Raw genomic sequence first — 15544 nt, forward strand, 5'->3', positions numbered from 1 at the left:
CTAGTTGGCCAGTGGCCAAATTTCCGACCTCGAAACAACGTGAGTAATCCTTATTGCGACTGGACTTCCATGACATCCGCCGAAGCATAATTCACTGCTTATTTCTAGGAATTTACGCCGACTTTAATAATCTATCTGTATGCTGTCCTTCGCTCATTTTGAACACGTGCTGAGTTACGGCCACATCTAAAAGTATACTAGGCCCGTTTTTATCTAACAAATTGTACTCCATTATATACTTGTCCGGCGGATGTAGTGACCTGTGAAGGAGAGCGCACGACTGAAATAGAGCCCACAGGCGGCGAACGTGCAGTGTTGGAACCGGAAGACAGCATCCAGGAGCACTCGTCTTGATGTGAAATTATAGATCATAATTAAAGATCCCGGTGAACAAATGATTAGTTAGAACTCTTAAAAACCCAGAAGAAACATGACATACAACGTTTTGCAACGAATTCCTAGGGATATTGCATAACCGGTCGTGTTGAGAGGACGACGAATGGACGAAGTAGACGTCTCGTCAACGCCGAGATCGTTAAGGAATGAGCACTGCCGCAGTTAGACCAATGAAGAGAAAGAAACCACCCGGGACTTTGTTGAAGGAACCATCCCAGCATTCTTGTGAAGCGATATATCTGCTCAGTGGCGAGCATTAGTATAGAAATACAGTACGAGTACGTCGACAGTGTCTTTTTACCTTGATGACGTGCCCACTTACGCGAATATTTTCATAGATAAATCCTGTCTCTTAACGACAACTTAATTTATCTTTACAAAGATAGCGAGATTAGCGATGAATACTAAATCAGATTTTTTTATGTGGAAAAAGCATGATTGTGGTTTGCTCACAGGTACCAGATTCACCGACTTACCGAACGTCATTTTATTATCATTATTGCTGAGATCCAGGTAGAAATCTATGCAAAAAAAAAAAAAATATTCTGAGATGACGGAGTAAACACAGAAAGTTCAGATTTATCCTCCATAGGATTTTTGACACAACTGTTTTCCTTGGTAATGCGTCAGTCATTTAGGTCCAAAGACGCGTAGCGAGAAAAGCAAGCCAAATCTCATTACTGTAAAAGCGACGCCTGTGTCAGAGGATCAGAAGCTAATAGTGTTACGGGGGCCGTCGTAACAAAGCAAAAAGCTCTGCAGCGATATGGCTTCTTTCCGGAAAACAGAAAATTTGCGTCGTCACAACTTCTAACACTAGTGATACTTGGTAGAAACATTCAATGAATGTGTGTTTAACACCATCAGCTTGTTCCTTTCAACGGCAGCGAGCGGGGAAGCGCAGTGGTTAGCACACTGGACTCGCATTCCCGAGGACGACGCTTCAAACCCGCGTCCAGCCATCCTGATTTAGGTTTTTCGTGGTTTCCGTAAATCGCTTAAGGCAAATGCCGGGGAGGTTCCTTCGAAAGGGCAGGGTGGCATTCCTTCCCGATCCTTCCCTAACGCGAGCTTGTGCTCCGTCTCTAATGACCTCGTCGTCGACGGGACGTTAACTAATCTCCTCCTCCTCCTTTCAACGGCGTGTTTAAATACTGTGATCACAAATATGTTACCTAACTTTTTTTTCCCTTAGCTACGCGGATGTCAGCGAAGGCGACTTGCGGTAGACTTGTATGAAAATAATACGTACGAAATTGTAATGGTACTTCTACAAAATACTATGCTGAATGACAAATTCGTGCTCCCGCAAAAATCCAGAAGACTGACTACATGACATAGAAAAAGAATCATTTCGTTAAAAAAAATTTCATCTTCCCAGTATTGCTACTCTACTTACCAAGTGAGCAAATTGTCTTTTAGTTGGCAAGGTAGCAGGATACGAGTTCAACAGTTTCCTGTACATACGCAATTCTGCGTATATGGTAAATTTTCGTTCAGTTACTACTTCATGTTGAGTTTATCACGTAAATAACAAATAATTATAACAAAAATTAATTTACAAAAGGTGTATCACATTTATTGTTACCCTTTAGGTAACGAAGGAAATGAGTTTTTAACATGTCTAAAACAACGGAAACAAGACTTCTTCATCAGAACTCATGAAAAGGTGTAAAATGTAACGTAAATACAAAACTACCAGCCGGCCGGGGTGGCCGAGTGGTTCTAGGCGCTACAGTCTGGAACCGTGCGACCGCTACAGTCGCAGGTTCGAATCCTGCCTTGGGCATGGATGTTTGTGATGTTCTTAGGTTAGTTAGGTTTAAGTAGTTCCGAGTTCTGGGGGACTGATGACCTCAGAAGTTAAGTCCCATAGTGCTCAGAGCCATTTTAAAACTACCAGCACAAAACAACTGATCGCTTCATTTGAGACTGATAAACAACAACAACAACAAAATCCCAGTGACAACACAGCTTTTACGACTGGTATTTGCTCCCTTGATGACTTTCGTTCTATGTTCCTTAGGCAGCCGTTCGAGGCATCTTCCTGTGCTGGAGGTTTCGTCTCCTAATGTTGGAGACATAATCACAGGCTAGAAAGAAAAAGCAAGTTTCTAATTGAAACAAACTCGGCAACCGAACTTTCTATAGCCTCTGATGATGGCTCTAGCATTCAGTGACCAAAAGTTGAGCGTAGAAGCAAGCCTTGGGCCCCAGCCTAATGCCCTTATAGCAGAAATCACCAAGGGCGCACTGAAGATAGGGCAAAAAGTGCTGAAACAGGTTTGGGTAAAGCAAAAATAATTATACTAATATTAGTGACTATTGTCCCTATCTTCCTCTAAAGCTGGAAACATCACACGTATGGCTTTTCTGGGCAGTGAGAACTTATTCGTGATCCCCAAATTAGCCAAGTAACAGAAACTTACGTTTGTTGTGCCACACGCGTCCGTGCCCAGAGCACAATTCCTCTTTTTATGAGAAAAGAAGGGCTGCAATCTGTGGTCGATCCCATAGAGCACCCCAGTCGCGCGGGAACCCGCCAAAGCTGCGCCGAGCGCTTACTCACCTTGACGTACATGGCTGCTACTTGCCGACTAGACCGTCACTCGGAACTGTGCGTCGCGCGGCGAGCCCCCAGACATATAAAGTGGGGATCCGGTCGTGCGCGGGTGGGTGGTGGGGGGAGGGGGGAACGTGGGGGCACGGCCTCTGCGCGCGTGACGTGGCGTGCTCCCATTGGCCGGCGGGAGACTGGCCCACCGGCGTGCCTAGAGCCGCCCGCGAGACGCGGCGCCGAGACGCGGTGCACGTGGCTTGCTTGCCTGGGGTTGAGGGGACGCCGAACCTGGCTTTCCCGCCTCCGGAGAACAGCGGAAGCTGATGGCTTTGTGCCGGCCCCAAGGTCGCCAGTGTTCCCAGTAAAGTGAGTCCTTTGCTCGTGAACTGTCGCGGACCTCAGGAGTCCCAAAATTCACGGAAAACTGAACTATTTCTGTGCACCATCTTCTTTACGTTTCTAGTGCTCTAATTGCACCATTTGAAGAACAAATTATGAGAATTGGGTCCCGCCTGTGTATGCAACGAGCTTTTTCTTCTTCTGTTATTTTCCTGACACAAACATTTGTTCCACCACCAGTGTGGCCTTATTGTACTGAGGCCTTAAATTCCAGTTGGTTAGCCTTTGTAGTATTTTCATTAAATGATCAGATACTTTGTCATAATTTGTGTGGTTGTTCTGGTGGTCATCCTTAATTTCTTTTCTTGCAGATGGAGGTGTCAAAAACTACACATGTTATTAATAATTACTACAAGCTGAGTCAACCAAGTTTCTGTGTGTAAAAACTGACAACAGTCTAAAATGATCTGAACATATTTTGCACCTTCACAAAAAACTCAGCTCAGCAACATTCGCTGTTCGTGTTATTTTCACTGTATGTGACCGACACACACAAAAACTGCTTATTTTAGTTATTTCCAAGCATTATTGCTGTATGGCATAGTTTTCTGGGGTAATCAGCCACTATTCAAAAAAGTATTCATTGTCCAAAAGAGAGTTATTAGGATAATGAGCGGAGTCCAGCCTAGACATGCTTGTAGGAACCTTTTCAGAAAATTAGGGATACTGACAACTGCATGCCAATATATCTACTCCCTGTTATGTTTGATTGGTAAAAATGGACAATCGTACAAAACCAATGATTCATACCATACCCACAGTACCAGGAGGAAGATGGATCTCCATTGTAAATTTAAAAAACCTTACTATTGTACAAAAAGGAGTCCATTACATGAGGTGCAAGGTGTTCAATGCTCTCTCACCATCACTGAAATTACTTATCCACGAGCTTCCCAAATTTAAACAACAGCTCAAACAGTGAAACTTCCTGGCAGATTAAAACTGTGTGCCCGACCGAGACTCGAACTCGGGACCTTTGCCTTTCGCGGGCAAGTGCTCTACCATCTGAGCTACCGAAGCACGACTCACGCCCGGTACTCACAGCTTTACTTCTGCCAGTACCTCGTCTCCTACCTACTGCAAGGTTCGCAGGAGAGCTTCTGTAAAGTTTGGAAGGTAGGAGACGAGGTACTGGCAGAAGTAAAGCTGTGAGTACCGGGCGTGAGTCGTGCTTCGGTAGCTCAGATGGTAGAGCACTTGCCCGCGAAAGGCAAAGGTCTCGAGTTCGAGTCTCGGTCGGGCACACAGTTTTAATCTGCCAGGAAGTTTCATATCAGCGCACACTCCGCTGCAGAGTGAAAATCTCATTCTGGGAGCTCAAACAGTATTTATTAAATAATTCCTTCTATTCGGTAGAAGAATATTTCAGTAGAGTTAACTGAAATTGATTTTTTTCATTTACTAATTTGATGTGCTATTGGCATTACGATAATCACAATCACTGTTAACATTACTGCGTCTTTCATTTAACTAATAAGATCTACCATATTTTTAATGCAATTTTTTCTATACCTATTAATGTGTATTTTGTCTTATACCAGAATCTTCTTGAAAAAGGTTATTTTATGTATTCCTTTTGTATTATTTGTAATAATTCTGACACGTCCTACATCCATGCGAACGCCTCGCTTGATTGGATTTATGGGGTATAAATAAATAAATATCCACTTTGCTGGCTGTTGAGGACTGTTGCTGTGGGTTATATTACGTTGGTGCATACATTCGTAGCGTTTTTGGTTTGCATGTTGGTATTCCGTTAGCTACGGGTATATTTATTGATTATCATTTTTTTTATTTCTAGTTCACTGTTGCTACTTGAATTTACATATTATCTTTTTGTCATTTGGGCATAGTGAGTGGAGCTGTGGACGCTAGAAAATGGAATGCCAAGTACAGAAATCGGAACATTTCCAAAGTAGTCTTCGTTTTGAGTTCAATAGAGGGCTGAAGCAGCAGTGGTAACCGTGTGTGGGGATAAAGCCATTGGACGGAGCACGGCAAGAAAATGGTTTTCTCGTTTCGTGGAGGATCGTTTTGATACTAGTGACTTTCCATGTTCAGGAAGACCTTCGGGGTTTGATGAAGATCGTTTAAACGCGTTAATCCACAACGATCCATATCAGTGTACTCGAGAACTTGCACATGTAATGGACTATGCTCGTTCCACCGTCGTGCGACATTTGTATGCAACGGGGAAGGTTCAAAAATCTGGTGTGTAGTTACCCTAAGTTCGAAGCCAAAAGCACAAAAATTAACGGGTATGTGCGCATCCATGCTTACTAGTCATCAATTGGCTCGTGAACAACACCGACCATTCCTATCCTGTATCATTACTGGTGACGAGAAATGGTATCGTCAGGCTAACATATGGAAAAGAAAGGAGTGGTTGAGCCCAAACAACTCCCCGAACAAAGACCTTCGCGCATCCAAAAAAGATAATGTTATGCATCTGTGGAACAGTATGGTCTACAACGAATTGCTCCCCGTACGTGTAACCATCAATGCTCACATTTATCGTCAATAATTGAGACATCTTGTAGACACAGCCCAAAAACAACGATGAGGAAGATTGCGTGAAGAGATGCTACTCCACAATAACACCCGCCCGCATTCTGTTATACTGACGAAAGACACTGTACCGGAGTTGGGATGGGAAGTCACTCCGCGCCCGCCTTATTCACTTGATGTTGCGCCGACACATTGTCACATTTTCCGCTCTCTATCGAACGACCTTCAAGGAACTTCTTTTTCAGATGAAAACACGCTCCGAACATGGCTCGAGGAGTTCTTGGCCTCAGAACCACGTGATTTCTACAGTCGCAGAAACGAAAAGTTACCTCAGCGTTGGCAGACTGTTGTAAATATATTTTTGATGACTTAAGTCTCTGTTATGTATATCTACTGTGTTTATCAAACTTATGAAAAAACGATACGAACTTATGCACCAACCTAATACTATTTTAAGGAAAATAGCAACCAGCCACATTTTTATGTAATTTTATTTAAGCCAATACGCATTTCGGAGTTTCACCCATATTCAATTAGTGTAACACATATCATAGTATTCTGTAAGTTCAGTCACTATAATGTCTACAAAGTGTAGTAGCTAAACAAAATTTTTATTTTACACAAGGCAGCTGCAGAATCCAATCTGCTGTTGATGTTTTAATGATGTACTTACTGATGATTGTAATAAACATTACGCTAGCTGAAAATTGATGAAAGCCCGAAACGCCTACTGGCTTAAATAAAAATATATAAAAACTTGAGTGGTTGCTGTATTTCTTAAATTAATGCACACGTTATTTTTCGTAAACAGCAATAACAAACTTAATCCCTGCCGCATATGAATATGTATTTCATGTTTCTGAAGTTCAGTGAGTGTTGTTACGAGGCATAGCAAGTGTATTGTTTTTGTACCTCCATATGCATGGGAGGAACATGTGCATGATGCCAAGCACAACGATACTGTGACACGTTATGTAATCAGTTAATCCATGTCGTACAGAGCGTCACCAAGTAGAAATTAATGCCTCGTTAATGTAAGACCACTTTGTTGAGGATGAAAATGTTCCGAAACATGTTTGAACGAGGAGAGTAACATGAGAAGATTCTAGCATTATTGGAAGAGATCATCTTACTTGCGACGTATACCATCATGAAAAACATCCATTTACAAAGAGAATTGCTGAGGATGCCTAGTATCACATTTAACAAACCGCTCGACAGAAACGGAGACCCAAGTAATTTTTTCCGATTTTTTTTCCTCTCTCCACCTATTTTGGATTCGTCTAATGCGTTGACCAGCTTCTGTTTCGAGTCAAGCTTAGCTAAGTCAGCTGGCAATTTTTCTTCAACAATTTGAACACACGTTCTTACTTGCTTCCTACTATCTCTATCGCCTGTTTAGCTGGATTACTAGATCTTTTACGTTTACCCCGATTGCGCCTCCCACCGCCTGACAAATGTTGCGCACGTGCCTCTTGGTTTGTGTATAACGATTGCTACACTTCACTACAAAATTTAATTAATCCTACTTCCTTAAATATTTACATTCTCCCTTACTATCAGATACAACACACTTCTGTTCTCTTATTCACTAGATCCATATTCTCTGCATTTCACAATCATGTAGTAATTTCGATGTTACGAGTTATTTCAAGAACTTTTTCTGTAACTACAGCGAAGTGTTTGGGGTCAGCAGATTTGTTATTTGCTTCTCATGTTCGCCAATACTATTCCGCTTTTAATCTGCATCTGTATGTGCTGTGGATATAAAAACTACAACTATACATAGGATCATGTAATCCTTCCCCATTCCATCCAAGGTGTTTCCCCTTAATGTACAAATGCATTTCTTCGATTTTGTCATACTCATAAATACTGCACGTATGTTAGAGAAAAATACTTGTTTCTTTGACTCCTCCTGGAATACAGGCTCCCCGTAGTTCAAGAATAAGCTTTTACGTGGCGTTGTCTTTTTTTTTTTGGTCCTTACCTGTCAAACCGTAAGAATGATTTTATGCTACCCAGAAGTCGTAAACAAGCCTTGGGTAAGGAGATAATACAGTTCGTACCATGCGCAAAGAACTGAGCCAACAATATTCAGTATTTGTATTCTTTTCTTCCCGCTGATTGCCGTTCACAGCGACAGTGACACTTTTGGCCCACACTTCAAATTTCCTACGCGCGACATAGTTCAAAATCACACATAGAGAAATTAAGTAAAAATATGGAAATAAAATAATGAAAAATTGCTAACGCTCCGACGTCGATAGAGGGGCAACCAATGTATATCAACACAATATCGTATAAACAGGGGAAAGACACCTCCAAAATGACCGTGATGTGAGGCAACAGTCACACGTAACACGTCTGACTTGGAAAATGTCAACACTCATAAGCAGGCTCGACACTTCCTAGGAACTCATGTAGACATACTACGCAGTGCAAGGCGTCTGGGATTTTACGTCAGCCTAGTGTGACACACAATGTTTCGCTAACAACCCGTGGTAAACCCTAAGCAAACGAGTGCGTTACCGCCTTGACAAGATGCGCGGGAGATTTCCAAGGAGGTCGTAACTCAGAGATACCGCAAGTACACAGATAAGGACGCCATTTCTCCTCCGTACGCGACCTCTTATTCAAAAGTTTTGGGGACGTTTGCATCATTCAACCAGATGAAAACGAAATGCGCAATTGTTCCAACAACTACGAGCACCCAAACGCGAGAAACAAACATTTTACGTACAACAGCAGCACGACACCATTAAGAGATTATAGAAATGTTGAAAATCAGTAGGTCTCGAACTGTACGTTATTGGCATGATCTAAAACTATACTCTGGAAACAGTGTGAAGTGCAACGAAGATGGTACTTCTAATTCTACCGCTATGAGGATTTCTTTCTGTTCCATTCACATAAGGAGCGTGGAAAGAATTATTGCGTAAATGTGCCTTGCAGGTGTAATTAGTAAGTTATCTGTATTTGGAGTAGCTAGCAGTGGCACGACCATAGACGCAAACCGAGTTTTCGTAGTCTCACCAACAAAAGTGGAAGATTTACGTCGGAACTCGAACAAAAGCAGACATGAAAAAGGAACTATTTCTATGCCCGTTCTGTTCAGTCGTGAAGCCTGCCTCTTGCGGAGATGAACAACGCAGTTTGCCGCGCTGTGTGAAGCCCCTTATCCGTCTGAGGGGCTGTTTTGGTTGTCCACCCCTGGGCTGGAGATTCTGCCCGTGCCGCGAGGCACGTACGCACAACGCAGCCGCTGTACGCACCCGTTCGACGTCTCACCATCGCACATCCACTCTTTTCTGCGTACCAGATTAACGCGCGAGTTCACTACAGACTCCGAATTAAATCACCCAATTCAACAATATAATTATCTGTCAACTCGCAATTAACATTAACATACTAACTTTGCAGAATAATGCATTAGACGCATACTTCTATCGAGCTCACTAAATATTTGTAATCTTATTTTTTATCTTTTCTAGGTCTCAATTATCAGACGAGTATCACTTTTCAAGCTGTGTTGTTCGTCTTCTACCTCTTCGCTATCTTCGTTTCCAGTATATTTCATTTTTTGCTGTTTTATTCTTCCATCCATTTCTTAGCTTTCTTCTGCATGTGTACACTTGTACTTCAGTATTTTCTTCTCAAAAATTTTTCTTTACCATTCTCTTAATCATTTTTTCTGCCTAGATCTTTTAATTTCTGCGGTCCGAAGTATTGTTAATTTAATTTTTTAAAAAAATCTGGATTATTGTTTCGGTGATGTCTGGAGCAATCGTTTATGGTTTCAAGAACTATGTCTCCGAATTTAACATTAAAATAAGTAATCTTTGTGTTTATTGTTTCTTTGTCCACAGAGAGAAAAGATTTCTTGCAATATACACAGACACTGTACATATACGGAGTGACACAGAATAATGGGAATGTTTGAAATAAATAGTGGCAGCCATGGGCTGGTGGCATCAGTGCGGGTTCGTGACAGCGAGTAAACAGTCCGCCATTTCAGTAATCATGGATCATTGGAACGGATAACAGCGTGCGTTAGCCATAAAAATGTTTTATAAAAACAATGACAGTTTGGTAGCGGTGCAGAGGGAGTTTTGACGTTTTTATAATTTAAAACGTCATGATGCCGTTCCGTCGAAACACGCGATAAAATGTTTAATTAATAACTTTGAAGAGACTGGATCTGCCCTCAAGAAGAAACCAACAGGACGACCATGAATTGTGCGTTTTCCAGCGGACATTGATGGTGTGCGCGAGTCTGTCTTACGGAGCCCACGGCGTTCAATTCGTAAGCAAGCAACAGTGGATGGAATGCCCCGAGAGAATGTTCGCAGAATTCTTCATGTTGTTTTAAAATTTCATCCGTACCAACTACAGATGGAGCAGCAACTGAAGGACAACGATTACCGGCTACGATTAGGATTTGTCAACAAATAATAAAAAAAACAAGACGATGATTTTCTAATCAAGTTGTGGATGTCAGATGAGGCACACTTTCATCTCACACGTTACGTGAATAAACAGAACCACCGTTAGTGGGCAAACACAAATGCTAAATATGTTCGTGAGCGCCCTTCACACGCTAGTCAAGTGACAGCATGGTGTGGTGTTTCATCACATGCGATTTTCGCAAACGAACAGGGAAACACAATAACTGTCAATTCCGATCGTTACGTGGAGATGTTACGAACTTTCATTACAGCTGCATTGAACAACTTTCCAAACGTTCAAGAAGCCTGGTTTGAACAGGACGGAGCGACATCACACACTGCACGGCAATCAATGGCATATGTGCGAGAATTGTTTGGCAACCGTGTGATCTCACAATTCGGTAACATTCCCTGACCCCCTAGACCGCCAGATTTATCCGTTTGTGATTTTTTCTTGCGGGTTTACCTCAAGAGCAAAGTCTACACGACTCGACCAAGAACCCTGGATGAGTTAAAGCAAAGAATTCGAGATGCAATTCACAGTATCCCAGCTGAGATGTTGCAGAGGTCAATGAGGAATCTCAACAGTTGTACAGAAGGATACCATATAAAGGACGTAATTTTTTAAAAATGGCAAATGTCATTAATGTTTCGTAAATGGCAAAGTTGTAAGCCGACATCCTTCTGAATCTGCTTACTGTACACATCTTTTGGTCTCCCTCTACGATTTTTACCCCTCACGCTTTCCTGTAACACTAAACTGGTGATCTCTTGATGCTTCAGAATGTGTCCTATCAACCGATCCCTTCTTTTGCTCAAGTCGTGCCACAAATTTCTTGTCTTCCCAATTCCTTTCAGTGCCTTCTCATTAGTTACGTGATTTTCCCATCTAATCTCCAGCATTCTCCTATAGCACAACACTTCGAAAGCTTCTATTTTCTTCCTTTCTAAACTGTTTACGTGCATGTTTCACTTCCATACATGGCTACACTCAATACAAATCCTTTCAGTAAAGACTTCCCAGCACTTAAATCTACATTCGATGTTAACAAATTTCTCTTCGTCAGAAACGCTTTACTTCCCACTGCCTATCTACATTTTATATCCTCTCTACTTCGGCCATCATCCGTTATTTTACTGCCCAAATACCAAAACTCGTCTTCTTTTATCTTATATCCTTCTTTAAAGACAATGCACATTCCGTTCAACTGCTCTTCCAAGTCGTTTGCCGTCTGTGACAGAAGTACAATGTCTTCGAAAGCCTCAAAGTTTTTATTTCTTCTCCCTGAAATTTAATTCCCTTCCCAAATTTCTCCTTGATTTTCTGTATGCTTGCTCAATGTACATGTTGAATATGTCGGGGATAGGTTGTGTAAAATTATACCGTAAAATAATGAGACTGGTTAAGTCCTTTCAAAGACATTTAAGTAGATATCCAAGCTTTTGGTGTTTTAAGGTGGGATTATACGTGGCTGCTTGATGACCTAGTTAAATCATATCGGAGACTTGACACAACACAGCACTGCAGAACATGTGCTACTCTTGATCCAATACCGCCTAAAATTGATGACAACTTGATCGACCGCATATGAAACACAACATGTTAAGAAGGGATGCAGTTGAAGGAGTTTCGTCTTGAATTAAGATTCTATACCTGTGGTAGAGCGTGCATGATCAGGCTGCTTCTGTTGCAGAATGAGAAACAAAAATGTGCTACAGTCTAATCTGATCACTGCACGCAAAGTGCAACGCCGACACAGCATAGCACAACTTGATACTATGCCGTTTTATCTTTATACTAACTAGCCATGGAAGCTACAGGACAAGTTAAGGATCCGGTAACGGTTGTCAAGTCTGCTTTTAACAGAATTTTTATTACTCTAGAACTGAACAAAGATAAATCAAAAGTTACTTGCGTTTCACAGAATTTGCCTATTCTCTTAAACGACAGAAATGTTGATTGAACGAAATCTGCCTTTAATAGAATTTAATTTATTCTAAAATGAAACAAAGTTAATCACAAGTAATCTGTCTTTAACAGAATCTCAGGTACTCAAAAATGAAACAAAAATTAATCGCAGGTAACCTACGCTTAGCAGAATGTAATTTACACTTAAATGAACCAGAGGTTCGCCAAAAGTTAGCAAAATTAACCAGAGGTTAATCAAAAGTTAGCAGCAAAACAAAATTAATTGATGCTTGAATTAGGATTCTCCAAGTTATTTGTTTGGAATTTTCCATTCTATTTAGGAGAATTTCTGATAATACTTTAAAGTAATATTTTTATGCTAAATGTTGACATTTGCGCATTTTGTCATCAAATTGCATAAACACTCGAAACATAAACCTTGACACACTAAATTTTTCTTATTAATTATTTTCATTATATTTTGCTTCTTGTATTCCTGAACTTCACGCTCTTGGACGGCAATTCGAAATTGATCTTAATCCAAAATTTGAATTCCTGGTATGTTTTACTATTACATAATATGGGACATAGGCGGGAATCTGTAGAATAGGTGCCCATAATAGGAATTTATATATATGGTGAAGTTCTGGTTCATTTCACGTCAAATTAGATTTTGGTCAGTTCTTCGAATAGTCAGCGTTCGCATTATCTTGTCACATGTCCGGATCCCGCTCCATAATTAGTAGTGATGCGAGCGAGATCACGATGTAAACTTGGATTGGAAATTAAATTTTGCGGAAACTTCGACCCAAAGAAGGAAGTTAACACTCAGTCGATGATTTCATTTTAAAGCAACTGAAGACATTTTAGAGCAACTGAAGATTTTTCTCAAATTTGTAGTTGCTTATTTCGTTTGATTATTTGCAGAAGATTACGATCTTACATCGATCAGCTTTATGTTTACAAGCACCGAAGTTGAATATATGTAGTTTGTAACCCGCACGAAGTCTTGCCCTCAAGCGGTATTATTCTGACCGTATCACTCGTACCAAAGAGCATCTATGCAGGAATGAATTATTACCGGAAAACGTAGGCAACACATACTAGATCATATACACCTACTCGTACAAGCAGCAGCAGAGAAAGTGTCTGCTCGGGGAAATGAGCTTCTGTCCGTACATGGAAAGTATTCCGATTCAATTCCGAAGAACCGAATGAACAAATTACTGAGAACTTGTTGCGAGCGACTGTTTCTGAACCCTGTCTCATATTTTCTCAGTGAGTCCTGCAGATTGGTGGAGTACGAAGTAGTTTCCTTGTGGATACGTATCAGTATCCTAATTACGTTAATGTTTTTCATCGGAGAGAAAATCTGTTTTTACAGGCAATACCTGCAGGAGGAGCCGACAACAGACTGATATCAATGATGCTCGCTGATCAGTAGAAAACATGACTGCATATGTTGTGAAACTATAAAGAAATGGAACTACCGATAAGCAAAATCACTACGGAAAAAGAGAAAGCATCTACGAAAGAGCTTTTGTCCTGCAAAGTCTTCATAATTTTAACTTCAACAAAGTTTTGACAGATAAATAAATAAATAAATGACGGGAAGGTGTGAAGATATTGTTCATTATGATGACAGTTCTTAATGTATAAAGACTTCAATAATTGCAAAACTATTTTACCTGTTGAGAAATGCTAGACCCGACGAGCTCCGAATTCAAAATACTTTTCGTGAAAAATATCTCCGCATTACAGATATCAGTAGTAAATCCTCACCAGGAAGGTCATTCCAGATGTTTAAGTCATCACAACGAGAATTCTTCCAAATAAGTCGAAATATTTAATGGTATTAGAGGTTCAATAGTCAGCAGAATGCAACCCAACGTTGAAAAGAACTGGGATCAGATCTACGCCCAGGCACTCGGACTTTTTTTCGAAGTTTTCCACAGCACGTCGGGCAGTGTTAGAACTGTCCCTCTAAAAAGGCTTCGGGCGATACTTTTATCGCGACTTTGTCGGTACGAAGTGTTGCTCTAACTTTAATGATCCTTGGGGCGTTAACCTGTAAATATTTCTGATTTTGAAAAAAAAAAAAGCTTTGTTTTAGTTTACATGGTGTTCGTCATGTAGCCTGCATAAGAATAGCAAAATAGCCTTCGTTTCGAATTTATACCGTGCGACGCTATATACCACCAGCAGTTAGTGGTTTACAGATGGACAAGATGTACTTCCCCCGTCTCCAGACAGATGACGACCCACGAGGCTGGCAGCTAAGAAGCCACCAAGTGGCGCCTGTAGCTGGGGGAGTGTTGCTAACCAAGTGGTTAGCGCTGAGACTAAGCGCAGCGAACACCGTCGTCACGCTAATGACGTCTTCGAGGCGACGAGATAAGAGCGCGCCAACGTACTCCACGGGGGGGCAGTCGCCTGGTCTCCAACAGCCTATAAAACGAGCAGCAACGACTGGCAGCAGCTTCTCTGGAGACATCTAGTCAGTACACTGCACTCCATCACGAACTGATGCAGCTTAGCCGCAAGCCTCAACAATCTGGCCTTTCGGCAGGTTGATACCTTGTATACTTCTAAACGGAATAAAGAGTATTACGGAATGGGTCAAAGAGACCTTTAAAAGCTTCGACAGTCCCCGTTCCTCTCTGGACCCTTCACCTCTACACACACAAATATATCAACATAAACATACGTCCAAAAATCCTTGGGTTTTGGGTTGCTTAGTGAGAAAAGAAACGTTTTATATAGTCAGAAACTTACAACAAATAGTCGAAATGTCCTCAGGTCGCTTCTATAGATCCCGTGTTCATCTGATCATTCGAAGTGGTTACCCTGCATGGAGTATAATGGTTTCGCAGACTTCCGCGACACATTGGTGACACGTCTCTGTATTTCGAAACCAATGGTTCCAAAAGAGTCCCGCAGATAGAAGCCCAAAGAACTGAGGTCGGGTGAACGTGCAGACCATGGAAATGGTCCTAATTTACCTACCTATCCATGTGTATGAGAGATGCCGTCCAGGGAATCTCAAACAATGCGATCGCAATGTACTGGAATTGTATCATGTACGAACAACACGCTTCCTCTAATTTTCAGTGGTATGCCCTGTACAAGTGTGGAAGAATATTCTGAATAATAAAGTAACACACTGCCGCTGGTACGATAGCTGCCACCACCACCACCACCACCACCACCACCACCACCACCACTTCAAAGGTGAAAAGTTCAAGACGTTATAACCTCAAACGTACATATATATGTCAAATGTAAACGTCTCCATAACCACGTCTTCATCTATAATGCAATGAG

At 41.4% G+C, this 15544-nt stretch overlaps 1 protein-coding gene across 5 annotated transcripts in view; it reads right to left on the minus strand.

Annotated features, from left to right (window-relative positions):
* The window catches only part of LOC126198541 (solute carrier family 2, facilitated glucose transporter member 1-like), a 556822-nt gene that overhangs the window by 31714 nt on the left and 509564 nt on the right, over positions 1-15544 (minus strand). Inside the window, exon 1 of one of the 5 annotated variants that reach the window (XM_049934948.1) lies at positions 2966-3024. The exons of the other annotated variants lie outside the window; for them this stretch is intronic. Coding sequence (XP_049790905.1) covers positions 2966-2977 — 12 coding nt within the window. The 5' untranslated portion in view covers positions 2978-3024. Of the gene's footprint in view, positions 1-2965; positions 3025-15544 lie in introns of those variants that run through there. 5 annotated transcript variants of the gene reach the window in all.

Source organism: Schistocerca nitens, chromosome 8 (genome assembly GCF_023898315.1).
Source record: "Schistocerca nitens isolate TAMUIC-IGC-003100 chromosome 8, iqSchNite1.1, whole genome shotgun sequence".
NCBI lineage: Eukaryota > Metazoa > Arthropoda > Insecta > Orthoptera > Acrididae > Schistocerca > Schistocerca nitens.